General features: G+C 43.7%; 1 protein-coding gene across 7 annotated transcripts; it reads right to left on the bottom strand.

Moving 5' to 3' along the window:
- Positions 1–635: 635 nt before the first annotated feature.
- On the bottom strand, positions 636–27,932 carry epg5 (ectopic P-granules autophagy protein 5 homolog (C. elegans)). Of its 7 annotated transcripts, none has more exons than XM_029247225.1 (45): positions 27,670–27,918; positions 27,470–27,521; positions 27,029–27,129; positions 25,699–26,616; positions 24,540–24,783; positions 24,230–24,366; positions 23,870–23,977; positions 23,406–23,479; positions 23,161–23,263; positions 22,750–22,864; positions 21,395–21,545; positions 21,139–21,300; positions 20,821–20,978; positions 20,272–20,426; positions 19,742–19,882; positions 19,260–19,421; positions 17,915–18,037; positions 17,512–17,774; positions 17,199–17,339; positions 16,771–16,915; positions 15,751–16,155; positions 15,551–15,673; positions 15,267–15,433; positions 14,333–14,554; positions 13,907–14,030; positions 13,661–13,805; positions 12,945–13,116; positions 11,451–11,613; positions 10,556–10,698; positions 10,303–10,459; positions 10,014–10,208; positions 8,908–9,121; positions 8,546–8,688; positions 7,678–7,885; positions 7,459–7,534; positions 7,271–7,374; positions 6,996–7,171; positions 5,894–6,079; positions 5,081–5,290; positions 4,687–4,831; positions 4,358–4,600; positions 2,932–3,151; positions 2,270–2,476; positions 1,552–1,666; positions 636–1,403 (listed from the first exon to the last, which is right to left on the bottom strand). In XM_029247225.1, exons 3-45 carry the CDS (start codon positions 27,083–27,085, stop codon positions 1,221–1,223), a joined length of 7,803 nt encoding a protein of 2,600 aa, XP_029103058.1. In that variant the 5' UTR covers positions 27,086–27,129; positions 27,470–27,521; positions 27,670–27,918; the 3' UTR covers positions 636–1,220. The 7 variants fall into 7 exon arrangements, 6 of the variants coding, with proteins under 6 accessions (XP_029103058.1, XP_018596418.2, XP_018596416.2 ...); XM_018740902.2 differs by lacking the exon at positions 27,470–27,521 and having other exon boundaries at positions 15,751–15,861; positions 15,958–16,155; positions 27,029–27,132; XM_018740900.2 differs by lacking the exon at positions 27,470–27,521 and having other exon boundaries at positions 27,859–27,932.

Raw genomic sequence — 27,932 nt, 5'->3', positions numbered from 1 at the left:
ATCACTGGTCTCTGTAGTGGACGGCTCTGAGGTGGCAGAGACCACAGAATGTGACCCTGTCCTCTCACCTGATCCCGGAAAGGTCTCTCCACTGGTCGCTGGTGTCTCTTCACAACTGGGATTCACAGTAACATTACGGGTCTTGACTGGTCACTTGTACTTACTTTCACATTTTTCTCCAAAGTGACTTCCAATGTTAAGCTACCTACAGTGATTAGCCAATTCCTACAGCTGCGTAATTTTACTGGAGTATTTTAGGGTAAGTACCTTGCTCAAGGGTACTATAGGAGTAGGGGATTGAAACCAGCAGCCTTTGCATCCGAAAGCTCTCACCACTTCTCGAAGAGATGATATGCAGAGAACAACGTTAAGGGAGAGAAAGCGAATATATGGCAACAGATGTCTAAAGGACATAAAGGATCATAGGCCAACAAAGAACCTCACTTTAAATACTGAAAATTCCAGAATCATAGCACCTAAAAATTTATAAGTCTTAATATAGTTATGTCACTCAAAATGCATACAAAAATACTTAATTATGCATTCCACATAAGTACAAATTAACATTCGTACTGAAAACAACCTTTTGAATTTTAGAAATAAAGAAACTGAGCGACACACCATCCAGACCTTCACAGTTTGTGTTCTTTATTTGTGATGCAAAAGGCATAAAAGGCATTGAAGGCCAATGACAATGCAAAATGTGCACGCTTCCGCAGTGACCTGTCCACAGCACTACATCCTCGAGAGAAGCTGCTGTTAACTACAGTTGTAGCATATTAAAAGCCTATTTATGGATGTACAAGATCCAAGTGTATATTTTGTACATTATTCTTTTTAAATCACATTTAAATAACAAAGCAGGTCAATCATTTTCACCAATACCTAATATTCATTTAATACAATGATACTGATGACGAAATCACATAAAATACACAGCTCCACACGTGGGCACGTCGTTTTTGTGCACATCTGTATACTTAGTGACAAAGTGTCCGATACTTTACACCTTGACCCACACAGACACATTTGGACTGTTCATCAAGAAACACATGAGAAAGATGAGAGGTCACTGGACCGAATTCAGCGTATGCTTTCCAGAAGCACACGCTTCCGCTGGCGGATCCAACACGTGTGTGTTAAAAGCGACGCTTTCACTCCAGTCATTTGCTGAGGGGCTCGACAGGATGTGGCAGATGCGTGAGCCGGGGCCAGACTCGCTACCGCAGGATGTCCAGGTAGCGGACATCTGCGTACAATGCGTTGATAAGGAGGGCTAGCAGGCGGCTCCAGTCGTGCAGACAATGTCCCGGGTACCTGATGAAGCGGCAGGTCTGAGCCAGTGCTTCCTGGAACTCCGAATACTGTTTGCTGCTGGCCATTGAGTCCAGGGCTGCCAGCGCCTAGGAGACGGGCAAGGACAGCATGCAGCCAAAGACTATATGAAACACTTACAACATATATGGCTTTACCGTGTTTTCTTTTTTCTTGTGACTAAGAAAACAGATGTCAGTTTAAGGGTTTAAATACTTGACCTCCTGCTGTACTCACCTGCTGAGTTCTGGTGGAAAGCGTGAGGTCGGCTTCAGGCTGGAGGCGCACCTGGCTTTCGGACGGCATCTGGGCGAGCAGGAATGCAGAAATACCGCGGGCGACAACCCGGAACCTGAAGGACAGGGCGCGATAAAGCACACGTTCCTCTGTGAGCGCAGCGTCGAACACTTGGGCCACACTTAAGGACCAACTCCCTGAGACATGCTGCTCCCAAATTATATCAGTACTAATGCAGCAATATCATCTTTGCCCAGCTGTAACAGCCCCCAGTGTCACCTGGGTGCCGATGTGTCCCTTTACAAAATAAACTCCTGATGAAGTCACTGACATCACTCTTTGGGTAATGATTTTAATTATTTTAATCATTAAAGGAATGTCTGTGATGATGTGGCAACGCTGCTTTTGGGAATTACTCAACGTGCGTTATAATGAAACTGCGCTAATTGGGGTATTTCTATACTGGAAATGGGAATGAAAACATGTAACAACAATATATCAAATCAGTACATCTGGATGCTGAAGGAGTAGTTACTATGTATTTTTATCTGACCTGGGCACTGCTATAAATAGTTACTATAAATGTATGCTTTTCTATTCCACCACTGACAGCTCTGTTTTGCTGTTGAGGTCCTGAACACTAAAATGTCCTCACAATAGTGTTTTTATAAAGCTTAGATACATAAAGGAAGAAATATTTGCCCGGATTCAGCCGTACCTGCTAGTGAGAGGGGACTTTCGCCCGAGGCCAATGGCCCCCAGGATACCTGAGCTGAGGCGGTCCTCGCCCAGCTGAGCTATTCTGTTCTGCAGGCCAGACAGCAGGAGGCCCAGACCACCTTCCTCCCCCTGTTCCACCTGCAGGACAGCCAGCTGCAGGCTCTTGTGCCACCACAGGAACAGCTTTGCCTCGTCCTGCGGGCCACTGCAGCCGAAGAAAAAACATTTCCATTGGCTACATCATGTATTTGCGCATGTTCCTGAGTTTAAAAAATGTCTAAACCTTAAACTTGCATTATTCTTAATTATTCTGAAACACAGCCTGGCTGCTGCAGACAGTCAAACAGTGTATTACTGCTCCAGCAGAAGGTTCACACACAAACAAGTTTTCCATCTCATAAGACTGTAAATCTGCACAGAAATGTAAAGACAGAGTGCGGTTTCACAGAAAACCCAGTCCTTCATTTCGAGAGATGCTGTTCAAGGATAAGTTACTGGAGGTGCAGAGTGCTGACATACTGTGGAAATGCAACATCCCCTTTGACCTTTTCCCACCTCATCGACTGACTCTCTCCACGTCAAGCATTTATACGAGACGGGTTGAAAAAGCCGTCCTTGCTGCTCGTCTCCCCACCGGCTTCCTACATATAAGGTTGTTACCTGGGGAAGACCTGGCTGATCCAGGTGTTAAGCAGCGTCAGAGTCCTCTTCTCATTGGCAAGCGTTTGCTCGAGGTTGAGCTTCTGCAGGACGTAGACGTAGAGAGTGAGCAGACTACTCATTGAAAGGCTCTCCTTGATGAAATCATCCACCGTCAGCTCAGGCACCTGCAGCGAGGCCAGAACCGGCCCCCAGCCACAGTACTGGTCCACACAGCACCCTGATTGAGAGTGATGAAGGCAACCATTGAGTTTCTCTAGGATTAATGAAAACACAAGATTCTGTACCCCACACTGTACAAAAATAAAACAGATGCATGGCGGTGTTGCAGTTGTGCTGCTTCAAGCCAGAGAGCTGTGAATTACATTTATTCATTTAGCTGATGCTTTTCGCCAAAGCGACTTACAATGTTAAGCTATTTACATTTATTTACCCATTTACACAGCAGGGTAATTGTACTGGAGCAATTTAGGGTAAGTACCTTGCTCAAGAGTACTACAGCCGGAGGTGGCGATCGAACCTGCGACTTTTGAATCCAAAGACAGTAGCGCTAACCACTACGCTACCAGCTGTCCCTAAATAAAACTACAGTTCATCTGTATGTGACTGAAGCTGGAGTGATGAGATATTGGAATGACCAAACAACTCAGTGTATCATAATGTTTTTTAAAATACATTTTTGGCAAAAAAAGCAAAGTGCAAAAATTTTTACAGCGATTTACTTTTAATAAATGCAAAGTTTTTTTTTATTATAAATGTAGATCTGGTATGGAAGTATCGTAAATGCTGCCTCATCTTCCTACAGGGCATCATGACCATTAATAATTTTTCTCTGAAGTGGTTTATAATGGCTAGCAAGCAAAAAAAAAAAAAAAAAAAAATCAATATTCTGGTGGTGCAGAAAAGAAAAAGCAAAAGAAAACAGATTCAGAAAATGAAAGTGAAAATACTGCTTTGTAAAAAATACTATACTGTATTTACATTACTCTTATTTTAGCACGAATACTATGTGAAATTAGTGAAAACTAAAACAAAGTCCTATCATACAACAGAGCATTCATGCGTGTTAATTGTTTATATGCCATTATGGTTTATATAATACAGTTTAAAGGGATCCGAATGAACGAATAAACGAATTTGCAACTTAATGACGAGGTCGTCAGGACGGAACCCCACCTTAAACCAAGAAGCATCTGTATTATATGACACTGGGATGACCCGTCCCACCCGTTAGCATGATCACGTGAGGATGAACTGTGCGTGCGTGCGTATATGTATAATGTAAGTTTAAGCACTAAATTGCAGACTGAATACAGAGCAGTTCAGAATGTACGTCGTCACTATGGTTACACCACAAAGCCCCACACAATAGCAGCAATGTGTCACCAGCTCCACAGTGTGGAACAGCATCACCCTGCCCACCTACCGTGTGAAAAGTAGGCCGAGATGCAGGCTTCCGTGGTGCGGGCCATGTGGCGCACGGAGGCCAGGCCACAGCAGGCGGCTGTGAGCAGAGGTAGCGCCAGGTGGGCGTGTGCCTCCTTCTGCACCCAGCTGTGCAGTCGAGCCTCAAGGCCCTCGGCGGTCGAAACGCTCGTCGTGTTGAGCAGAACGAGCAGCTCTGCGAAGAGGCTGGAGACGGCCCTGTGCCTCTGCTGCACATCCGTTTCTGAAGAGGAAAATGAGTGTGCTCACACACGCGGCACACGGTCAGTGTTGCACCCAGAGCGCCGGCACAGCTGCACGTGGTCTTACCTGGTGGACTGAAGAGCACAATACACTCCAATAGCTTCTCCAGCTCACATTCCAGGGATGACAGACTGACGTCGCCACTTTGGTCCAGGGATGTCAGGAAAGTGACCATGAGCCGAATGAAGGACTGGCACTTTGGGGTGACGCCCTGACAGCCACACAGCGTCGTCAGCAAGCAATATGGAACTGGTACCTTCTAAGAAGCTCTTTGTATTTTACCATTTGCCACCAAGTGTGGGGCCCAGGTATCTGGGCGTGTAGTTACACTGTACAAGCAACAGGCAATGAGTCCAGAAATTATCACAATGTCATTAGGCTACCAAAAAAAACTAAAAAAAAATGTTGATTTTTCAATGCCGTGAAGTTTATTCCATCATACCGCTAAGAGGTACCTTACCATGTGACGAATCCCCTGAGCAGAAGGGCCAAAGCCAGCCGATGTCTGAAGCAGATCGATGATGAGCTGTGACGAAGAGTTCTGCCTCAGGACCAGTGTAGGTGAGTAGCGGGTGCTTACGTAGCCCACAACGTTGTGGTACGAAGACAAATCCACAAAGTGCCAGGGCAGGGAGCTCGACTGGGACAACAGACTCAACAGGGGTGACTCCTGCAACAGTTTCAGACAACGGCCGCATACAAATTTTAAAACGTACTGCGGTGTACTTCACAGACAGTTCTCTAAGCTTTTCACAGTACTTGGGGCGACAGGTGGTGTAGTGGACACGGCTGCCCCTTGCAGTCTGTAGGTCCTGGGTTCAAATTCCACTCCTACTCCAGTACCCATGAACAAGGTACTTACCCAGAAATGACACCATAAAAGCAGCCCTGCTGTGTAGGTGGGTAAATCCTCGTTGGTAGTGCACTATACAACCCTAACATTACAAGTAACTTTAGAGGAAGGTGTCGGCTGAATAAATACATGTACACAGGGTGTCTCCCTTATGGTGTTTTCTCTCCCACCTTTACACATTTTTACCACTGTATATTTTATTGAGGAAATTCAGATGAAGCATCTTGCTCAAAGGCACAAGGTTTGAGTGAGGCTTGTCGAGATTAAGTGTGAAGGCTCCTTAGAGCTTCTAAAGTTCTCTTTAAGATTTGCGGTGAAATTGACTACGTTAATAAAAACTTATCATTCAGATATTAATACTGAAATATTAACAAACAGTGTCTCCAACAAAGATGTTCCGAAGTGCCCACAGACACTCACAGGTTTGCTGAGCAGGTTTTCATCCTTGGCCAGGAAGACCATCATGTAGAAGAGGTACGTGACCATGGTCTGGTCGGCAGAACTCGGCTGGGGGCCCAGGGCACCTTTCAACACGCTGAACCAGTTAACCTGACAGAGCAGCTCTCCGATGAAAAGGAAGCAGCTTTTTGGACTTCCTCTCTCCACCTGCACCGCACATACAAAGCAAATGGTTCAAACTAACAAGTACTGCTATGTCATTACAATGCAACATTTTAATTGTTAATAATAAAATGCCACTAGAGAGGCCAGCAGGTGACTGTTGCAATGGGGCAGTGGGCGCAAACAATTAAATCATTATGAACTAGTTGTCAACATGTGCGATTGTCTCATCACTGACCCCGTATTTCACCACTGAGCTGTACGGAGTGTAACGTGAATCATATTCTGCACATGGACATAACTGAGTGCAAAGGAATGGCTCATGTAAAGGACAGTGTGCCTTTCACACTGTCATCTTTATTGAGTGGATTACACTGAGAGACGAGCCTGGTGTCACCCTGTCTTATCTCTCTGAAAGACCAGATGCCATGAAGACGCTGGGTTGAAGTGAGCAACGCAATGAAAGTTGTCGGATTTATAATTACACAATTATCGTGATGATGGGATGAATCTGAGCAAATCTTACCAGGTTTTTACTGTACAAATGTAAATGTTAGAGCGATCCCAGCTGAGACCATTCCCCACAACACTCTTACATGAGACTGAGGGCAGAACACACATCTGTATGAAAGTGATGTGTGAAAGTCACCGCTCAGCTCAACACGGTCAGTTATCTGGGGGTCTGACAGTGAGCTGCATGTAACATATATTGTGTCTAAAATGTAAGTACTCAGCTGAGAGACGGTCCTTACTGTAATTGTACATCATTTTAAAGACACACATTTGTAGTTGCAAGGGTCACCTGTGGCTCCTCATTACTAAAACATCCAAATATCACTCAAAACTATATTATTGACATAATCACAGCACGGAGCTTTAAAATACACAATATATAACAACATAAAACAAAGGTGGTGTTTCACAGAGACTTATAGTGATGTGGCTACAGGCTGTTTCTAACATTGAAAAACCGGTTCATGAGCGCCGGGTCAGGGTGGAGGTCGCTCCATGGCAGGTGGCTGTACGCCGAGTGATAGGTGTACAGCAGGTACTCCGGCATCTTTGGGGTCGTGCAGGTGTCGCAGTAGTGCATGAGGTGCAGCCACAGGGCACCTCTGTGTTCAGCCAGCATCCGGCCTTCAACAGGGGAAGGTGGCAAAACACGTTACTGACACGCTCACACGGTCCATCCTGTTCATCACACAGTCTTTACATCGTCGCTGCCGCCTGTCTTACCTTTAAATTTGCTGCGTATAGTGTTAGTGCACTCGGAGTACAGCTTCACGAGTCTGGCTGCCGCAGCCGTGTCCGTCTCCAGCCAAGGGTAGCAGCGCGCGTTGCTGGGAAAACAAAACATTACTCGGAATGTGGCAAAAAGAGCTCGCTCTCAAGTGTGATGTCAATGTGGTAAATGTTACAAATACCTTTCGTCACTCGTGTTCAGCAGGAGAATCCACGGTTTGAAAAGGGCAGCAGTTTTTGAGTGCAGATCCAAAACCGCTGAAACAGACATGTACACAAAATTAGGTATGTACAATTATACATATAGAATTATGTACACTATAAGCAGCAGGGTGCTGAGAGTCGAATTATAAGAACGATTTTAAAAGTTTACACTGTAAATAAGTACTGCCTTCCTTTACCTTTAAGGACTTTCTCACTGCCCACTGGCTCCTTAGCGCAGGTGTTCAGCTCCACGTCGACAGCGTATTCCACCAGGTACTGCAGCAGTACTTGGACATACTCGATGTAGGGACCCCACTTTGAGTACAGGCCAAAGCTGCGGAAATCTTCTTTAGAGAGGCGAAGTTTTAAAAAGAAATTTGATAACCACTCAATAGTTTCAGCAACCTAAAAGAGAAAAAAAAATTACATTTACAAGGCATTCTCTAAACTTATATTAAAAAGCTAGACTTTATTAATTTTGTTTAAATATGATAGAATCAGAAAGAAAAATTAGTTCCAGGCATCAAATTTACCCTCACACTATTTTCCTTCACTGGTTTACTCTGAAAACAATGTTTTAAAAACAATTTTAAAATAACATTTCCATTAAGTGGTTTGAGAAAAACCAGAATGTGCTAAATCAATGGCTTGACGTAGACTAAATTTAAAGTACCAGCTTTTAGTTCTACAACGTAATTCACGAGAACAAAAACTACTTAGCAGATTTTTATGCCAATGAACAATGTGGATTTTCGAATGATCTTTGGCTCATAGTCTAATTTGGCAGCGCTCGCAAAACATTCCCGTAAACAAAAAAATCCACATTACAGACTGACTTTATACTCCAAACGCTGTAAAGAATAACGTGTTTGTTAAAATTTCTATAGTAACAATTCCTAATGTTCACAAAACGGTCATTTTAGAGACAAAAACTTAATTTCCAGAAGATCTCATGTCTTCTTGGAGCACAAGTGACGCTTTCTCTTATGTCCTGGTTTTGAAGCCTGCAAAGCTGATTGTGAACAAACAACCACTATCTGTATACATTCTTAGTTCTCTACCCACATGCTGATGAGAGAGGCTGACAGGGTCCGGGTCCCGAGTGCATCCTGGGGCTTTGGGGGCATTTTTCATGGACTGAGGAGAGCAGCCCAACACCTGAAGGGAGGCTCTCCAGCACTCTGGACTAAGGAGCTGCTCAGAGGAACCTGGGAGGCAGAAATAGTCCTGAGTTAGTAACTTTTGAACAAACTCAAAGGGCTTAAGGCCAAAAAAATTCAGTACAATACTTTGCAAGTATTTCTACCTTACAAAGTCTGACAGTACACAAGTAAAGATGTGCAACCACTGCGGCAGATGGAGACATAAGGTTGATATTAATAAGTAATAGCAAGAGATTAAGTTAACTGAATTAATGTATTAGTTACTCTGCATAAGGAGGCGCAGGCAGTCACTGTAGTGGTCGGGGAACTGGTAGCAGAGCAGCTGCGTCCAATGCTTGCAGAGCAGGTTGAAGGGCATGAGGAGCTCTGAGTCGGGCTCCAGGCCGCAAACGGAGAGGCCCAGATGCACGAGCTCCACCATGCGACTGCGTTCCGAGAAGGACGGCTGTGCTGAAGCCAACCACTGCAGCACGTCAAACTACAGCAAGGCAAAGGGAAGATGGTGAAATAAACTCCACCATTAAAAAAAGATGAAATACTCTGGGTCCTCGTGTTACAGACGTTTTATGTACAAATCCTTAAACATGTGAATGTTTACGGCTCATGACTGGTGTTTCAAAGTGTAAGTGATCGATAAAAAGATGATGCATACTAAACATACTTTACTTTAGTTTCAGTTTTAATTTTAAAGTAGCTCAAAATTAATAAAAGTCTTATTGTGGTTTTTTTTAATTTATTATAGCTGTAGTCAAGACTTTTCAGAACCTATTACAGAAAATAAACAAAAGTATGTTTCATATTATGCTTTTATGGTTAGTAGACAGTGAGGCAAGCTGAAAGTGACCAGCTGATGATGAACATCCACAGTTTACCCAGTATGATGCCCTGTGTTTCCAGGGCAGGCTCTGGAATACAGGAACCCAGCACAACATGAGCAATTTATGAAAATGGAATAATGTGTTATAACAAATTTTAATTGATTGCAGCTTTATCTAAGGTTTTATAGAACCTATCTCATGAATAAATTTTATTGATTGTGATGTAGTCGTTGGATTTAATGTTTTCGTTGGAAACTGTCTTCCAGTCTCAATTCTGTTTATAAGTTGAGGACCTAGCATATTTGTTTTACCAACAACTAAAGTATAACTTTATACTTCATAGATGTAGGCCGCGTTAACAAAAATATCACAGGTTTAGTCGTTTAGCATTTGTACAAATATGTCTGTCAAACATTAGCTGTATCTGCCATTGTTCTTAACTCACCCTGATGTTTTTTTGTCTCATATTTTGGACATATTACTGTTGACAATGAAGGTTACGTAAAATTGACACAATAAAAGAAATCATATAAGTGAAGCATGTAAATTAACCTTAGTGAGCAGCATAAAGATGACGTCCCCACTGTCAGTGCCCAGGGAACTCACAACCTCTTCATACATATCCACCAGCCCCCCTGGGGAGGCGTTTGGTGTGAAGTACGGGGACAGCAGCGTACACAAGTGTCCATTCAACAGAATTGTCTTCAGCATACGCCGGCACTCCTGGTGCGAATCCCGAATGAACACCTGACATGTGGTATGCACAGGGGGAAAAGAGAACCGATTAAAACCCGACACTGGTGAGTTAACTGTGAGTGACACATGACGCGGAGAGCTTTACCTGGCCCAGGATCTCAATGCAGGAGGAGAAGAACTGGCGTGTGGGTGGGTGACGCTGGGTGTCCTCACACACAAAAGACACGACTTGGTAAAAGGCTGAAATGCCGACCTTCTGTGCAACAGGAGATGGAAGCACTTTGAAGTTGTTGACAAGGGCCCTATGCAGACAAAGAGAGAAAGCTGTCATTTTTTAAAGCATTATGTCAAGCAACTTGTACAGCCGCAGTTCTCCAGAGCAGGGAAGAGGCACTCACGTGATGAAGGTCTCCACGTGCACAGCAGCCTCGGCCACGCTTTGCGCAGGGGGCTGAATGGCATCTGTCTGCAGCTGCCTGATGTCACGCTTTAGGGCCTGGATTTGGTTTTGTACCGGTTCCACCTTATACATGCCCTCAAACTGCAAGGGGGACAGTGACAACAAGCACACCTGGTCTAAACCAAGACTGCTGGAGCAGCTGGTAGCATAGCGGTCAGAGCTGCTGCCTTTGGAATCAAAAGGTCACAGGTTCAAATCCCACCTGTAGCTATTAGTAGCCCAGAGTGAAGTTCTTACTCTAAATTGCTCCGGTTTCCTCCCACAGTCCAAAGACACGCTGTTCAAGTTCCCTCCCACAGTGTGTGAGTGACAGAGAGAGTGTGTTTCACTGATATATGGATGAATGACCCATTGTAAGTAGTGTATCTTATAATTGTATTGTGTATCTTATAATACTTTTTAAAAAAATTGGTGGGAGGGTATCGGGAATTGTCTATCCTGTGTCTTATGCACCTACTCGAACCTTGAACCTCGGTGCAGCAAGTGGCCGGGAACAAACTAGGTTTTCTTGAGGAGACTTTCATGTCTGCAGCAATGTCTCCATCTCTTAACATAATGCACAAATTGTACATCTCAGCAAAAGTATATCGCTTTGGACAAAAGCATCTGCTAAATGAATAAATGTAAATGTAAATGTAGTGTATCTAGCAGTGTAAGTCACCTTGGTGAATAAGGTGTGTGGGCTGATAACACTACACAGAGTTCACTGGAAGTCGCTTTGGACTAAAAATGCACAAGTTTCACATGATTATCAGCTTGCCAAAGGAGACAGCACCGTTATCCAAGCTCCGAGTGTATGGCTACATACATGCCACATATAGGGCCAAGCTGACCTTCACGGTGACATGTGCAGGCCCCTGGCACGGTTGGCCCCCGCTGCCCTGGCACTCCAGCTGCACGGACAGTTGCTCCTCGCGGTTGATGTACAGCTGAGGCAAGGTCTCCAGAAGCTCGCTGTCCAGAGCCACCTGCTGGGTCTCGCGCAGCACCGCCAGTCTGAACAAACACATTTGCATCTGAACCATGACCGTACGGACAGGTGGACCACTGTCTGTAAAATGTTATGTACATACATTTTTAAACTCAGTAGCGAATAGCAAATCCAGTGATGACACCACAGTCAAGAAGAAATATCTTAAACCTGATAACATAACGAATAACATAGTAACATCAAAAAAATTTTACATGCAGCTTTTGGTCTCTTAATAAAAATGTGCTTAAATAATTACTTAATAGGGTAATTAAAATTTACAGCATAATATCAAAAATTTTAATTAAAATACATGAACTGCAGGATTTAATATTTAAAATTTGGTTCAACTGAATTTGTGCTGTTCAAGACATACAGTGGCTCCTCGTGTCAAGTATTTTTGATGGTAAAAAGATTTTCTAAGTTACTTATTGCTTTTTGATTGCATTTTTTCCAGCATTCTATCTTCTGAAATTCTTGTTGTGGAGCAGAGGCAACATATGTTTCTGAAACAAGCCATTAGTTGGCAGTAAATGCACACAAACAGAATTCCACACGACAGGCTGTTGAATTCAACTTGCTTCCAGTGTTAACAGTTTATGTCTAGTGATCAATAACATGATGATGACCACTGCATATTTACTGGAGGAATCAAGTCAGCAATCAGCATTCAGCAAGAGTTTGTGGAGAAGGTATTTTTATTTCAAGTCATTAATTTTAATGTAGCTTAAAGTTGATAAACATGTTAAAATGAAAAGACAGAACATTTAGTATACGTATAAGATTTCCACAGAACCGAACAAGCAAATCAATTAAGGATGTCTGGTTTATTATTTAAATATTATTTATTATTAGTATTAATATAGTAGTATTAGTATATTATTTATAAAATTTTTACTATTGAAAGGTGAAAGTGGCCAGAAGCAGATGCATATCTGACATGCTTATGTAATGAATCGCTCAGCAAAAAGGACTGAAAACGGAATAGTGGAGACTGTGACACTTTTTTAAAATTTATTTTTAGCCATTTTGAATGTATTTTAAGGTACTTTAGTTAAAAGTTTAAAAAAAAAAAAAAAAAAAAAGGCATATCAGTAACCACTCAGCTACAGCAAACTCCTGCATACAAAGCAAGTTTGCTAGGACCTGGATTCAAAAACTCCCAGTGCAGATTATGTAGGCTCATGAAAAAATGAGCAACATTTATCTTTATATTGAGTTAAAGTTCAGACATGTATCTTTCATTTCAAGCAAATCCCGATTTAGGAGCTAGTTGAGACCTAAACGCTTTGTCTTTGTGTCTCTGTGCACAAAAAAATCTCAGTTTGAGAAAGAAATTTACTTCATGAGTTCTTACTTTGCTTGTTGCTGTAGTTTGCTAAGATCTTCTTGGAGGAGCTTGGAGGACAACGTCTCATCAGAAAGGCAGTTTGGTGAAATATCTGGTATAGGTGCACTCATTGGAACCAGGTCCAGGGTGGGTTGGGGGGTGTCGTGCTTCCTCAGATTTATCAATATTCGCTCTCTGGCTGCAGGAATAATATGACAATGATGATGATGATAAATCCACATTTCTCAGTTTTATTCCCATTAATACTTGTGTGGCTTTATAACTATTTTTGGCACATCTGATGAATTATTCATGGTTTTCTACAAAAAGCCCAGTAACACACAGGCAATTTTTGAGGCTGCCAAGCAATGTTTTAAAAGCTGGACATAGGGTGCTAACAAGCATTTTGTAAAAGCTTCACTGCCAGTGCTGACCAGTGCTTTGGCAGAAACAGCAATTTATTTTTCCTTTGGGTGATACCAGGACCTCTCAGCTTTGCAACAATGAGAAAAACAAAGCATACCAAAATGTACTCAATTATGACATGTCAGCTGTGTCTAAAATGTCAGCCCCTACACCGAAGGCTCTTTATGTCAGCAGCACATGGGAATTCAACAAAACCTCATCTAAAATAACTGGTGGAATATCAAAAGCTCTGTAATAAATTAAGGCAGACAGCCACACACCCAACAAGGCAATATTCACCTCTTACTACTGTAATTTAACAGGATGCGGAAACTTACCAGCTTCAGGATTCATAATATCAGTGAAAATGGAGCTGGTGTTCTTCACATAGAGTGGTTCCGCCCTCACTTTTACCCAAATGCTCAGTACTTTCGTAAGTTCATGTTGAACACGCTCGATGTCCAGATATTCCATCCACACACCCTGAAAGCAAACAAAATATTGTTGGTATATTGAAAACTGTATTGCCCTATTTAAATCTATACTGTCAGTGCATAAAATGCATTGCTACAGGACCATCCCACCTGATCGCTTTGCATAATTTTGGCCAGGCGATAAGGATCATACTGCTTTGGCAATGAGGGCAAATACACTTCCTGTCTTTGAAGATTTTCATCTTCCAGCCATACCGCAAACACACTAAAGAGCCTATAAAACAACATGGGAAGAATATTTAGTTCTTACCTAATTGTTTATTTCTTATTAAGCCAATAATATTTAGTTTCCTTGCATTCCCTACGATATGTTGATGACTGCTAAATATACTGTTTCTGTTAATGCATATTAATTTCTGTACTTTAACACCTGCAGAAAAGCTATGTTACTTTGGATAAAAGCAATGGATAAATGAAAATAACAAAAAAACTAAGCCTCACAAGCAGGAACTCAGCTGTGTCACCTGATGAGGTCTACGCTCTACTATGTGTGACGTCAGGATACCATGGCCTTACCTGACTAGCTCCACGTGCAGTTCAGGAGAGGTCATGTACTGTGTCGATGGATGCGGGGAGGCATGGCCCGTCTCACAGGTGGATGAGGGCACCTTGATGGCCTTGCTAGCGGCATGATGGAAATCGGACACCTCCACCAATCTTTGTTTGAGCTCTTTAAGAAGGCCAGCATGAGTTGAGCTCTGAAAATATCGCTTCCCAATGCAGCCTTTGGCTTCCATCCTAGGGGTACAGGACAGAGCCGCTGCAAAGGTCAGTGCACAGAAACACACAGAAAACACACAACCTGGCATGAATATTCCCAATCTATAGTTCATGCTCACAAGAGTGGACTAATGGTGGGAGACAGGGATCAGGTCATCACACTCCCTCAAATATGTGATTTGATGTTTTAAAAAAGAAAAAAAAGAAAAAAAAAAAAATTAAATTTAAATAAAGAAAAATGAATAAAATGTATTTTTTCAAGTTTTGCACAAATTGACATTTTTGTTGTGTCTAGCTACACGCTTGCAAATCAGTTGAAATATGTCATTAAAACTTTCATTTCACCTGATAATATTCTACCATTAGAGAGAAAAACAATCAATGATCTTAGGGAGAGCGAGGGGGCTGGTGGAAAAATACATGATTAATTCACAAAAAAAAAAAAATGCACTGAAAGTTGCAGTTTGCTTGAAAATCGCCTTAAATATTTCAGTTTTTCTGTTTTTAACCATTTGGGCCACATTTTATTCAATGGAATAGTATATTTAGAAAAATATAAAGTGTGATGCACTAGACTGTTCATTAAGTATGATGTCACCAGAGGTCCACTCATGTTCAGATGAACTGCACTGTTAAATGGCTAACTTTACAACAGATGTGTTTACGTTTATCACTATAATAGTCTGGAATTGAGTGCATAAATAGAATCTAGTGTACAAACGGCAGGTACCCAAACTCCGGCCCAGGCTGGCGCAGGTACAGCTGCAGGAACTTCTGCCACACTAGTGGGAGGAGAGGGTGGTCGGCTGGTGTGGCCAGAGCTTGATGTGCCCAGCGGTAAATCATCATCCTCTGCAGCGAGGGTGCCACATGCAGCTTGAGGCGTTGCTGCGCTTTCTTTCCGGAAACCGAGGTGCAACTCTCAGTCAGAACACATTTGCAGTTTCACACTTGACAGACATAGAGCAGAAAGCTGGCACATCTTTGCTGGGTTCTATGACAGGTGTGTCTCACCTTGAGGGCCTGTTCTGGGGAGAGGCCCGTGTTTGATAGCATTTCATGTTCCATGCAGGGCCGCAACTGAGAATCTTCTTCAAAGAGACTCTCCATGCTTAGAACGAGCCAGGAGAACCAAACCTGGGAAGATGCACTCATTTAGCAAATGACTGGAAGGCAAAGAAGTGAACAATGAGAATGGAGAGTGGAAGTCCAACCTCTCTGGGAAGAGCATTTCCCTCAATGAAGGATGGAGTGACGTTTCCAGCCACAAACCAGCCCACAAATGAGGAAAGCAAACCTCGGTCCCCATGGTGGCCCAGAGCATTCTTTAGAAAGGGGAGGGTAAAGAAAAAATTTTGTATTACTCTTGCATGACACAGGACACATTTGGCCAAACAGATATTAAATGTAATTGTGGACACCTTGTGCTGCTGATAGAGAAGTTTCTGCACACACTCTTCCTGTTTGTACAGAACAGCAGCTTGACACAGGTGGTCCATGATGTAAAGAACACTTTTGTCCCTGTACCAAAAGTCCTGAGTGGTCATAACCTGAACCCAGAACTCCAGCACTGCTGCTGGTCCAACTTGGCTGTTTTTGGAGCTCTCCAGCAGGTGGGCCTGAAGGACACAGCAACAAACATTTACCATGTAGTCAAGTGACCTTCAAAATTAATCAACAAGCTCAACTACTGCATTGTGTAATGAAGGAAATGGGCAAAAAGGCTGGGAGTAATTGAGAACTTGCAGGACCTGTAATCGGTTGTTGAAATGTTACTAATATTATGAAGGGAACGTATATATTTTTGACTATATTTACATCTATGGTTTTAAATGCTGCCATTGCGGGTGTGCAATTTCTGCAATTTAATTGGATGCTTATTAATGAAATCTAGAAATTAATATTTAAAACTAGTTTAAAACAGCTGGGTTGAAATGAAGTCTGATGGATTTGAGAAAGGCAGTGATGTTCCTGTATGAAATTGGTCAAAACCGTTTTCTGCAACTTGGTGCAAAAACAAAACAACAACTTGTTTTGTGTCCTTCTAAAGAGGATGCTACCGCATCCAATACCATACTACTACACTGGCTCCACCCACTGCTTTGGGCTACAGTGACAGCTACAATGCTGACACACAGATTTTTACATTGTACCATTTTCCCAACATGCATTTAAAATAAAAGTGATGAAGCGAGTCCAAAAACCCTCCCATGTCATACACTAAGTGACAGTACCTGTATAACACTATTGAGGAGCTTGACATTTTCTCCAGAGGAGAACTTTATGAGGTGCTGAGACACCTTGTGGGTGACTTGCTGGGCCACTCCCTGTGGAGCACCGCTGTCAAGCTGCAGAAACAGCTGGATACATTTCAGGAATCTGACAAGGAAAGAAACAGTAACAGTTCTCCTTAGACAAGCCACTAGAGGTACTATTATAGTGCTGGTCAGAAGAAACTGCTGGAAATCATACAGAGAGCAACCAGAAAGCTCCTACACTGTAAAAAAAAGGAAGCAAAAAACTAAAATAAAAGGGCCAAGAGTACACAACCATTCAAACTAAAAACTATAACTAAAAGCAACAAAAAACAAGAATTGCAGTTGAGGTATTAAAGTGAGTTCAAAGTGAAAGTTAAACGGGAAAAGGAGGGACTGCTCTTAACTGCTCATTGTTGAGCAAGTAGAACTGGCAGGGATACGTCAGGGGCAGAAGGTTGTCGAGGATCTGGACCACAGCTCTGAGGTGCCGGTACTGTACCAGGGTGTGCAGCAGATCAATGCCTTCGCTGCAGAACTTCTCCAAGCTGCAGAGTCATGAAAGACAGGGAGGCCCAATACAGCGCTGAATATGTTCACACAATACTGTAGAATAAAGACTAATAAACAATAATCACTGAGACTTTAAGAAGGATCTACTGCAGTTTCTGTTCAGAAACTCCTGCTAGGTGTGCACTGATCTTGCTCGGTTTGAAGAACCTGTGTCCTATGGTGGTCATTGCAAGGGCTAGGAAGCAGCCGATCGGGAGTCCAGCTTTCACCGCTTTGAGGACAGGGTGCATCGTGGGTGAATCCGAGAGGTCCGGGACGACAGTGCTGGTGCTGGGCTTCGGGGACCAGGTCTCCTGGGGAAAGCGTTCGTTCACGTGAAGCTTCAGGCGCAAAACCATATCCCAGGCCCACTGGCTGAAGGAGGCCTCTGGGGTGTTGCCAAGACGGACCACGTTGGCCAAGTAAGAGACCTACATATTCAAGGAGCAAAAGACAAAAAATTAGTGAAAAAAACTGACGACTAAGTCTCCAGAGGTTGCATAAAATGTGCATTGTGTCAAAGCAAGGACTGAAAGGACAAACACGCACTACTCGCTTAAAAGAAACATACTTGTTTGATGCCCTCTGAAATAATGCCACCATATGGTTTGTCTGTAAGGTATTTCTGGTAGGATTCAGCCACCAACAGTGATACTTCAGTGTGTAACTGAGGATCAAGGGCCAGACAGCCATCCTAGAAAGAAGACAAAACATAACCTCATTCCAAAAAATTGAGTCTTTTGGCACCAGACCTTAAGGTTCCACAATAGCTGAGGTTGTTCACCTAATGAATTCACTTTTACAAATTTATGGTGTTATTTTAATGATATACTTAGGTATTACTGCTTCATTTGCTTGTGTGACTCATTCTCATTTCCAGAACAAACAGATGGGAGCGACTGCCACAGCCAAACAAACCTCACCCAGTAAAATCCCAAGACAACTGACTAACTTCTCTATATAGCATACAATAATACACAGGGAAAGATGTTCAACCCCTCGTGCCAAAAACTAAGGGGGCTAGACAAACCAACCATGCCACAATATACCATCCCTCCCAAAACCAACCAATTCGCTTCACAAAAAAATATATCATGGGCAAACACCATCCTCCTTGCCGGGAGCCACCGCGTGCACTTCGTTGGGGTTGTCAAGTGGGCACCTTCCTTCATTGATGTTTCATTGAATTGAGCCCACTACACCTCCAGAAGGCTCAACGGCGAGATCTGGCGTCCCAGACCCACCCCCCTCCATGCCCACAGTGCCATCCCAGCGACTCCACCCACCAAAAAAAAAAAAACCCACCCCAACCACCAACAACCAACCAATACACCATACCAGCATATGGAGGTGACAACAAAACTCAAACCATTGATGTTCACCTAGGTGAGTACTCCCCACTCAAGTGTGCTTCCCCCAAACACCCTGGTGCCTTCTCATCCACAACCACTGACTAGATCTTTCTGCTACCTCTGACAAGCCTTTAATGGCTGCTCTTAACGACTGACCCCTAAAACCAAACTCCAACAGCAGCGACGTGGTTGATTTTGCAACAAACCCTCTAGTACCGATCTCCACTGGTCTAATAACGCACTGCCAGCCTCGCTCCCTCACCTCACCAGCCAACTCAGTGTACTTCAATTTCTTCCTCTCAAAGGCATCTTCCAATGAGTCTTCGAAAGGTATTGTTAATTCAATGAAGTACACTATCCGTGCGCCCTCGGAGTACAGCACAATATCGGGTCTCAACGCCGTGATCGCAATGCACTGCGGCATCTGCAGTTGTTTTCCCACGTCCGCCAACAACTTCCAGTCACGCACTTCACCCCATTTAAAACTCGTATCACCACGACCACGCGCGTGACTTATAACACTCTCCCCCTCCCGCACGAAAGAAATAAGCTTCCAAGGCTCACCTGAAGAAAGCCCCAGTTGAGGCTCTCCAGAATGATGCATGCAAGCTTGTTTTCCACTGTGGGCAGGCTGTAGTCCAGCAGCCAAGAGCGGATCACGCTGATCTCGCTGAACACGGGCCTCCACAGGTGTAATGGCAGCTCCTTAAACAAGTATAAGGACACCTGGTGACACAAGAGAGAAAAGGACAATTGGACACACAATCCAGCCATGGTTCTGTTCGAAACAGACAGATAGAAAGTGCTTTAGATGCACGGTCTCCCAGATCGCAGGGGCCTGAAAACATGAGGAAGTCTTTGGATGACTTGGAATGACTCGGTGCACTGTTTGTAGTCACAATTTGACAATGACAAATAGCAGAGATACCCTTTAACCAAGACTCAGCCTGGACATTAGGACTGCTGTGCAGTCACTGATCACTCCACAGCCAAAGTCTACTGGCATGTTGATTTGTTAAATATTTCAGAGCTGAAATCACACCCACCATGCCCACTTTGTCTATCGTTTCCTGGACCCTCCGCAGCAACACTGAAATGATGTGAGGATGTGCTGTTGCTATGGCAGCTAGTAGCTCACGCCCAACCTTGGAGAAGGTCTCCCTTGTAGCTACATTGACATATGACACCTTGAAGGAGAGAGAATAGGCCAGAATTTAAATACACCAAATATGTCTTTAACATTTAAACATGCACAATAAATTATTCTGAAATCCACATAAACAAATAAAGAAACAAAGGTGTTCCAGCAATGCTAATAAAAAGAACTGTTTTAACGAGGACAGCCCGGATATGTCTGTTTACTTAATCTTTATTTGTTTCAAGAGCTGTTGTCACAAGTCCTTTACTTGTGTAAAATATCATCGGAACTAAGGGAATTAAGACAAGAGGACCATGAATGCTGTTCCAGTATGTTCTGAGGAATACTTAATTGTGAAATTACTAACACACCAAACAGAACTGTTAATAGTATGACAGAACCCAGAGAACAAGAAAAAAGGATTTTTTTTCGACAAACCTCATATATTTGCAGCACAACAGCGCACACAAACTCAGCGTCTTCGTCGTGGCGCTTGGGCTGCGCCATATGTGCAAACGTGGTGAGCAGACAAATAGCGTCGGAGCTATTCATCTCCGAGAGGCAGCACACAAACTTCTCCCGGTGTTCACAGTCTGCAAGCACACATGTGCGGGGCATTAACAAAAACAGTCATCTATGCCACTTCCCAAAAAGATTGGCTGCCAAACCTCGTCCTGGTGAACAACAGGCTGCCTGTACTTTTGCACCTGATCAGTCATAACGTTGTAATCAGTCTCAATAAGTGTATTGCTAAAAAAAAATATCAGCGATCTTTAAATGTTTTTCAGAAAACTACAGCAGTTTTGCCACACATGGATTAAAAAAAAAGGTTTGCGAAGTTCACAAAAGAGTGAAAGCAGAGGACGGAGCTACTAAATTAATAAATACATGTGAACGGCCCTTCAGTGTTGAATGAGTTTAAATTTACAGCTAGAGGCTGTATAACATGGTGTTTTACAGGAGCACTGCCACAACTGAGTGGCTCACCTCTGACGCTTTCAACGCAGTTGTTCAGACTCGGACTGAGGCTCAACCTGTCCAGGTCTTCTGTTTCTGTACACTGCATGATGTAGTAGATCTTCCACAGCATGGCACTAGACAAAGTCCCATAGGGCATCTCTGACATGAAGAGCCAGATGCCTAGTCTGCCAGTTTAAAAACAAACAAAAACAAGACAGCCATCAAAAGGACTCTTGAACTCATGGCTAATCAGGTGTGAATACTTGCTTTCGGAGCAAGAAATTGGTTACTAGATCGTTTCAGGGTTAAACAGCACAGCATCGTATTTTCCTTCTGTTACTCCACCTCTTGGCCCTGAGCACATGCAGCACCGCCCTCAGGAACAAGTGGTCAAACTCCACTTGAAGCTTCTCCACAGGAAAGGTCTGCTCCTGCGCCGTGGACGTGCCTGCCTGCATCACACTGATGTACTGGGCCCAGTGGTCGCTCACGTAACACAGGGTCATCCTGTCTCAAGATAAGGCAACACGTCATTGTCCCCACAACGGTCCGACATGTGCCACATGAGGCTTATTCCCTGTAATGTCATTGTCACACTCACCTGATCATGTGACCAATCCGCTTCACAAACTGCCTGTATCGGGCACGATTGTATGTCTGCAGCCCAACAGCCAACAGCTCAACAACAGAGGAGGCAAAAGCAAAGATCTTTATCATCTTCTGGCTCGTTGTTTCTTCAGGCTGATAAGCACCTAAGAAGGAAAGACAAGAGAAACACATGGCTTTCGCATCTTCTTACAGCATGTGACCTGTTCGCATTTGGTTAAATTCCAGTAACTGAAGGTGCTGCTTTACAGAGACTGCCCACACATACACATACACATACACACACACACACACACATAGAAACCACTCGTCCTGAGTAGGGTCACGGCAAACCAGTGCCAAACCCAGCAACACAGGGCACAAGGCTGGAGGGGGAGGGGCACACACCCAGGGCAGGACACCAGTCCATCGCAAGGCACCCCAAGCAGGACTTGAACCCCAGACCCACCCCACCGGAAATAATAGACAATGAATTCATTTATTTATATTTAATTCTACTTTCTTTGCTGTTCTACTTTCAAAAATTTCTGTAGGTACCAGAGTAAACCAACCCATATTTATATTAAATACATTACAAAAGAAAGAAGTGTGGGAGCGCCTTCATTTAGCTGTTTCGGCTGTTTTAACTTTTAACCTTTTTAAACTTGTTTTAATTTTAATGCAGCCCAAAGTTAATAACACACGTTAGAAGTATGCATTAAATGTGGGTGACACGGTGGCACAGCAAGTATCACTGTCCCTGCTCAGTCCATGTGGAGTTTGCATGTTCTCCCCGTGTCTGTGTCGGGTTCCTCTGTGTGCTCTAGTTTCCTCCCACATTCCAAAGACCTGCTGGTCAGGTTCACTCAGTGTGTGAGTGACAGAAAGAGAGAGTGTGTTCCACTGATGTATGGATGAGTGACCCAGTGTAAGTAGTGTAGCTAGCAGTGTAAATCACCACAGTGAATAAGGTGTGTGGGCTGAAAACACTACATAGAGTTCATTGAAAGTTGCTTTAGAAGTCCCAGAAGGTATTTTCATTACAAAAAATTTGACACAGAAACTTTTGCAAGACCGATCCCATAAATAAGCTGAAAGTAAATAAATAAATAAATTTAGCTTGAAGGTAAAAATAACAGAAGTGCTAAACTGTGATTACTTGCTTCCCATTTGGGATGTTTGTTTATTATAAATGTTGACGGTAAGTGTGCATCATGTACATTTTATTGACTGTGATTTAGTGCTAAAAGAGACTTTGGAGCTGGAAGCCAACTGATCCAGTTGAGTTCTGGTCCTAATTGTGCTTGTAAGTTGAGGAGCCAGTGAGCAGGAATCTGTTTTCTTAATGCTTTGTTTACTCGTGTTTCGTACCTTGTAAGCTCATTCCTAGTAAATGCTTGAAAAGCTCATCAAATGGGAACTGGCAGAAAAAGGTAATGAGGTCATCCTCGGTAAGAAGCAGCCAGCTGGTCTCTGGGTCCTCATCCTGACAAGAATGAAAGGAATCACGTTCAGATAGGAAATCAGGTTTTACTACATGTATCCCATGGTTTTAAATCAGTAAAAAGGTGCAGTCTGTAAAACAACAATCCAACATGGGTTACAGAAAATAAAAAAAGCCACTGTAAAGTATTTCCCCCTTCCTGACTATTTCTGCAGCCTTTTGACAATCTGATCCTTTCATTATTCCTGGGCATGTATGAAAGGAACTTGAAAGAAAAATGACACTAGTCAGCTGCTCAAATTATCAAAGACCAATGTGGACATAGCACGTCTACTGACCTCCTCACCACCCTCGTCCACCAGAGTCCAGTTCCCAGAGCCCGGTCCAGAAGTGCTCTTTCTTTCACAGGGCTTCATGTGACACAGAAAGTTTGCACGGTTCCTACGGGCCAAACACACACACACACACACACACGCACACGAAATCAAGTAGGAGCTTAACTGCTATGTGACCTTATTAATGATGCTAATGAGTGGACAGTGCCCCCTCCCCGAGACAACGCTGCAGCTGGAACAGTGCTCACCTCACCGGTGACATCAGTATAGCTAGTGCCTGCATGAAGTGATACACTCCAGATGGATTATCCAAGACTTTAACCTGTAAAACATGGTGAACTCCTTTTAAAAGAAATTACAACTACTGCTAACAGTCGACACTAGCCTGAGGGCCAGTTAATATCTTGACTCTATATGGTGCAATTTTGTGAAGCAGGTTAACCTCACTTTAACTGAAGGGTAAATGTAATTATATTAAAAAAATCCCTCCACTAACTGTCCCTCCTCTTTAACCTGATAAGGTATCTGCTTTCAGTTAATTTCCAATGTGCCATGTTAATTCTTCTTGTTAAACCAAAATTCACTAAAACTGCAGCACGTTCAACTGGAGAGAAAAGTTTACAAGTACTCGAAGATGTGTTTGGATGCACTTTTCATGTATTGCTTTCAGGGGTGGTTTATTAAATATTGTGTATTCACAGTGGCTCTGCACCTGGAGGAACTGTACGGCCCATTTCCCCACTCCTGCTGGGCAGCACAGAAGGTGGTTAAGAAGGAACAGGTGATCTCCAACTGAGCCGACTCGGTGCAGGACTGACACCTGTTGAACAAAGGGTATCCAGGTAGAACGATGTTAGCTGGGTTAAAAAAGAAAAAGAAAAACCAAGCCGATCCTGCCTTTCTAGCAGTGTGTTAGGCATAATAAAAACACCCAGTTACATGTTACGTTGATGATTAGGGAAATAACTGCATAACTTCAATGCTGGCAAATAGTTGTTGTTTTAAAAAGATGCCAAATCATGATGTGTATCACGTTCAGCCCCAATGTGAGTGAGAACGCTCGGCGAGGTACCAGTTTCCGAAGCCACATGTGAATATCCTCCTGGAACTGTGTGTCCTCGAACGCCCTGCGGGTGAAGCTGAAGAGCACACTGATGCTCTCCTTCAGGGACTGCAAGCTGGAGAGCTGCACCTTGGACTCGCTCCAATCTGGCAGAAGCACACACAAAACACACACACACACACACACACACACACACACACACACACACACACACACACACACACTATGAAAGAGCACACAGATACTGCAGATGACACTGCCTACACCAAGAGAGAGAAACAAAAACAGAGCTCCAAACACAAGTGACGGTCCGACCCACCGGAGGCAGGCTCCGCTACTGCGATGTTCCTAGTCACGGGGTTTTTGGCAAGGAGCTGGTAAAGATAAGACTCAATCTGAAGGCGTGACAGCACTGCTGTGTAAGTGTGCAGCGCTACCGTCTGGTGCAGAAGCTCTGCCTTCATTTCAAACTGACGCTGCAGCTCTGACAGCACAGCTCTGTTGAGCACAACCTGCTGGAAACGGTGGTACCGGGAAACTTTGGCCTGGTCTGCACAAACACCCTGTGGGGAAGAAAAGGAAGCTCAGCAAAAACAGCACTGTACAGCAATAAAAATACTCTGTAGGGCTTACTTTAATATTTGAATGAACTTCTGGCTGCATAATTACAACAAATTAATTTGAACAGAAAAAAATGTGAAAAGTTCTACAACTTTAATACTTGTTTATTGTATTTGCACTCCACAAAGCCCTTCAGCTGAAGGTGCTTCTTACATTTACAGTCTTTTTCCAAAGCAACTTACAATGTTCAGCTTACAATTATTTACCCATTTATACAGCGGGGTAATTTTACTGGAGCAATTTAGGGTAAGTACCTTGCTCAAGGGTATACAGGCAGAGTGAGGCTCGAACCTGCAACCTTTGGGTCTAAAGGCATTAGCTCTACCCACTGCGCTACCAGCTGTCATTTCTTGCAGATTTACTATTATTTAGAAAAGTCAACACAGTGTTTCAGCATCTCACTTTCTTGCACACAAAAAGGTTTCGGGTACAATCAGAAATGGATCGGAAATCACTCTGAAGAGACCACTGCAACTGAAAGCTGAGCCAATTAATATGAGCATGTTATGTAGGAAGCGATCCATCCCTTCACCAATGATTCCTGCTTTAAAAATGGTAACAGATGTGATTATGGACTTCATGCGTGCTCTGAACATTTTTTCTGCCCTGCTCACTAAAGATCGAAACTAAAAATGGAAACAACAGGCCACAGAAGGCTAGACTGTCAAGTGACATGCAGTCACCGAAAATGGTGCAATGTGTATTTGTGTTGTGCAACATGGGCCTCATGGTGACAATCTCGTTATTCTGCTCTGTTCCCTCAGCGTGGGTAAATGCTGACAGTGTCGTTTGGTGAAAAATGCGCAACGTACACCCATCTATTTGCATGCACAGCCCGTCACACATGTAGCTCCCACCTGTAGGGTGAGCTGCTCATCTCGAAAGCTCCACAGGCGGTTCTGGCTGCTCTTGCAGTCCGAGTTTGCAGCCCGCAGCTCGGCTTGAGCCTGGATCAGCTGTTTACGGCACCGGCTGTAATGCAGTAGCAGCTCATGCAGCTCGTGGCCCTCCTGGTGGGCCCCGCATTCAAACTCGGCTGCATGGAGCTCCACATTGTGCAGCCAGGAGCCCGGCTCCCAGAGTCGTAGCTGCTCCCGAGTGAAGGGCTGCACGGCGGGAGGTGCTTTTGGCAGCTCTGGGTACAGTCTCTGCTGCACTTTCTCAGCTTTGGGTTCGAGGAGCTCTGCGGGTGCCAGACCTGGTGGACAGGACTCCTCTGCTAGCGGCAGCCCTGTTGGAGACAACTGATTTTCTGTGATGGGAAGCACAGCTGGGGCTCTAAGTTCCACTCCACACAATGGTCCCGTCTTGCTCTCCTGCTTCCTCGACATAAACTGCGGCTCCACAGATGTCTCAAGGAGTGGGATGTTACAGTTTTCAAGTGTCCAGAAGTTCCCATTTTTCACGATATCGCCACCATCCGCAAGCTTCGCTGAGGTCAGTAGTGTTTCTTCATGGTTTGTCGATAAGTTATCCCCTCTTGCATCCTTAGTGTGTTCTTTGTCCTCTCCACACATGCACTGCTTCACATGGTCTCCGTATGGCTCCAGGGCACTTGAGTGCGGGGGCTCAGCAGCGTGCGCTGTGTCCTCCAGCTCTGGGACGGGCCGCTCGGTGTTCGCGGTAAGAGGGATGTCGCTAAAGGCACCGCTGGCCTGGACGCACACAGACTCCACATCTTCAAACAGAGATGAAGAAGCTGCTCCACGTTCACCATCCACAGGCCCATAGTGCACTTCCTCACGTAAACCTTTACACCTCTCTTGTTTTTTGTCCTTAAAATAAAAACAACAAATGGGTGGGGAAAAAAAGTGTTGTTATTGACATTTAGGCATCTAGTCCTCTTTGTCCAAGGCCAAATACAAGTATTAACCAATTTATGCAGCAGAGTATCAATTGAGAGTAAGTTCCTACCTCAAGGGTACTACAGCAGGAGTGGTATTTGAACCAACAACCTTGTGATTTACAGGTCACTGCCCAAACTACTTTGCTACCTGCTGGCCCTCATAGAACCCATAAAGAATACTTTTCAAAAGTATTAAAAGCCAAATGTAACAAAAAGTGATATATATTTGTTATAAATAGACTTTAGGATGTTACTTAAACATGACAAACGGAGAGACATGATGATTTGTTGATATTAAGACGAAAAACAGTTCATGAACAGCACTGACTGTGACCGTCTACCTGAGACTTGCGAACCTGCTGACTCTTCTTTTTCTTCGGCCTCACAAGTTCTGCCATCTTTCCAGTTCCCCGAGGAGCTCCGAGATTAATATTTCAAAGCGCTGCTTTCATTTTTTTTTGCATCAATCACCAGGAAAAGCATTGGAGGAAAGAGAAGAACACAGTTTATGACCCTTTGCTGCGGTAAAGGTGAAAGTCCAACTTTAAATATGTTACCTCCCACAAGCTACTCATTTATTACACATTGACATTGTCCTTACACACTGTATTTAATAGTATTTCACTACACTGACTGTATACTGTTATACTACTGTTATACACTGCTATACTATTACTATAGTGAAATAAACAGTTACAGTATATCATTATACACTGCTACACTGACTGTACAGTGTGTGTAATAAAACAGTTACACTATAATAATAACAACACTGCACTGACATCATCATCATCATGTACGGCGACCCTCCCGTTCACCGTGCGGCAATAAGGGCTAGAGAAAGGAAAGGAAAAGGAAAGAATGATCTGAGTAAAACAAAGCCTTCGGCGAAGCTCGGAGTCGGAAGGGACGACATGTCTCTCAGCCCGAACTGAACTGAACATGACTCGAGGCTCGAGCTCGTCAGTGAGGTGATTTTTACCTTCCAAAATGACACATTATATTTTATTCGGGAGGAAGCCGGAAGCTTTCAGCTCCGCACGCCGACCATACAACGGGCTGTTTCTTATGTCCCGCTTCCCCAGTTTCTATATTAATACTACATTTCCTTTAGGACTGACTTATCTTATTTCTTTCTGACGTCTCTATACGTTCTCCCAAAACAATTTACCAAAAACAGTGCAGTCTATCACCTCATCCGTCGCGCATTTGCTGCGCTCGACTGATGAGAACTTCAGCCGTCGC

This window comes from Scleropages formosus, chromosome 21, assembly GCF_900964775.1.
Source record: "Scleropages formosus chromosome 21, fSclFor1.1, whole genome shotgun sequence".
NCBI lineage: Eukaryota > Metazoa > Chordata > Actinopteri > Osteoglossiformes > Osteoglossidae > Scleropages > Scleropages formosus.
This window is presented reverse-complemented; position numbering and strand designations above follow the sequence as displayed.